At 43.3% G+C, this 522-nt stretch overlaps 1 protein-coding gene across 1 annotated transcript in view; it reads right to left on the reverse strand.

Annotated features, from left to right (window-relative positions):
• The window catches only part of LOC119582271, a 21,393-nt gene that overhangs the window by 4,283 nt on the left and 16,588 nt on the right, over positions 1–522 (reverse strand). The window contains exon 8 of the mRNA XM_037930490.1: positions 312–490. Coding sequence (XP_037786418.1) covers positions 312–490 — 179 coding nt within the window. The remainder of the gene's footprint in view (positions 1–311; positions 491–522) is intronic.

A 522-nucleotide genomic window follows, 5' to 3' on the forward strand; every position in this document is an offset into this window, starting at 1 on the left:
TTCACACACACACACACAGTACTCGCAACATATTGAAACAGCGCATCTATCTGACTTGCACTTGATTTACGACAGAAGTGACGAAAATTCACAATGAGTGTTTCGAAATGACCAATATCTTACTCTTATATATTGTTTTTGGGGTAAGTGAATTCATTATTTATAATAGTGGGCAGCAGCGTTATGTGGAGCAAAAAAAGAGAGAGAAAAAAATTTAAAAATCTATCAAAAAAATATATCACGCAGAACACCCCGCCAAACTTTCTGCCTTTTCCAGTCCAGAGAAAATGACCCACAACTGCACGTCATACCTTACATACAGCAGGACCACGTGATTCTCTCGTGATATTGTCCCAACATGAGTACTGTCCATCTGCCAGTCCTGTGGTGAAGTTCAGCAGAAGGCCACCGGGCGCCACGGGGAACTGGAGAAGTACCTCGATGGAGGACTCTCCTGGAATGGTCGATATACCAGATGGAGGTCCGGGTTCTGGAGGAGGGAACTGTACGTCAATTTATATG

This window comes from Penaeus monodon, chromosome 15 (assembly GCF_015228065.2).
Source record: "Penaeus monodon isolate SGIC_2016 chromosome 15, NSTDA_Pmon_1, whole genome shotgun sequence".
Taxonomy (NCBI): domain Eukaryota; kingdom Metazoa; phylum Arthropoda; class Malacostraca; order Decapoda; family Penaeidae; genus Penaeus; species Penaeus monodon.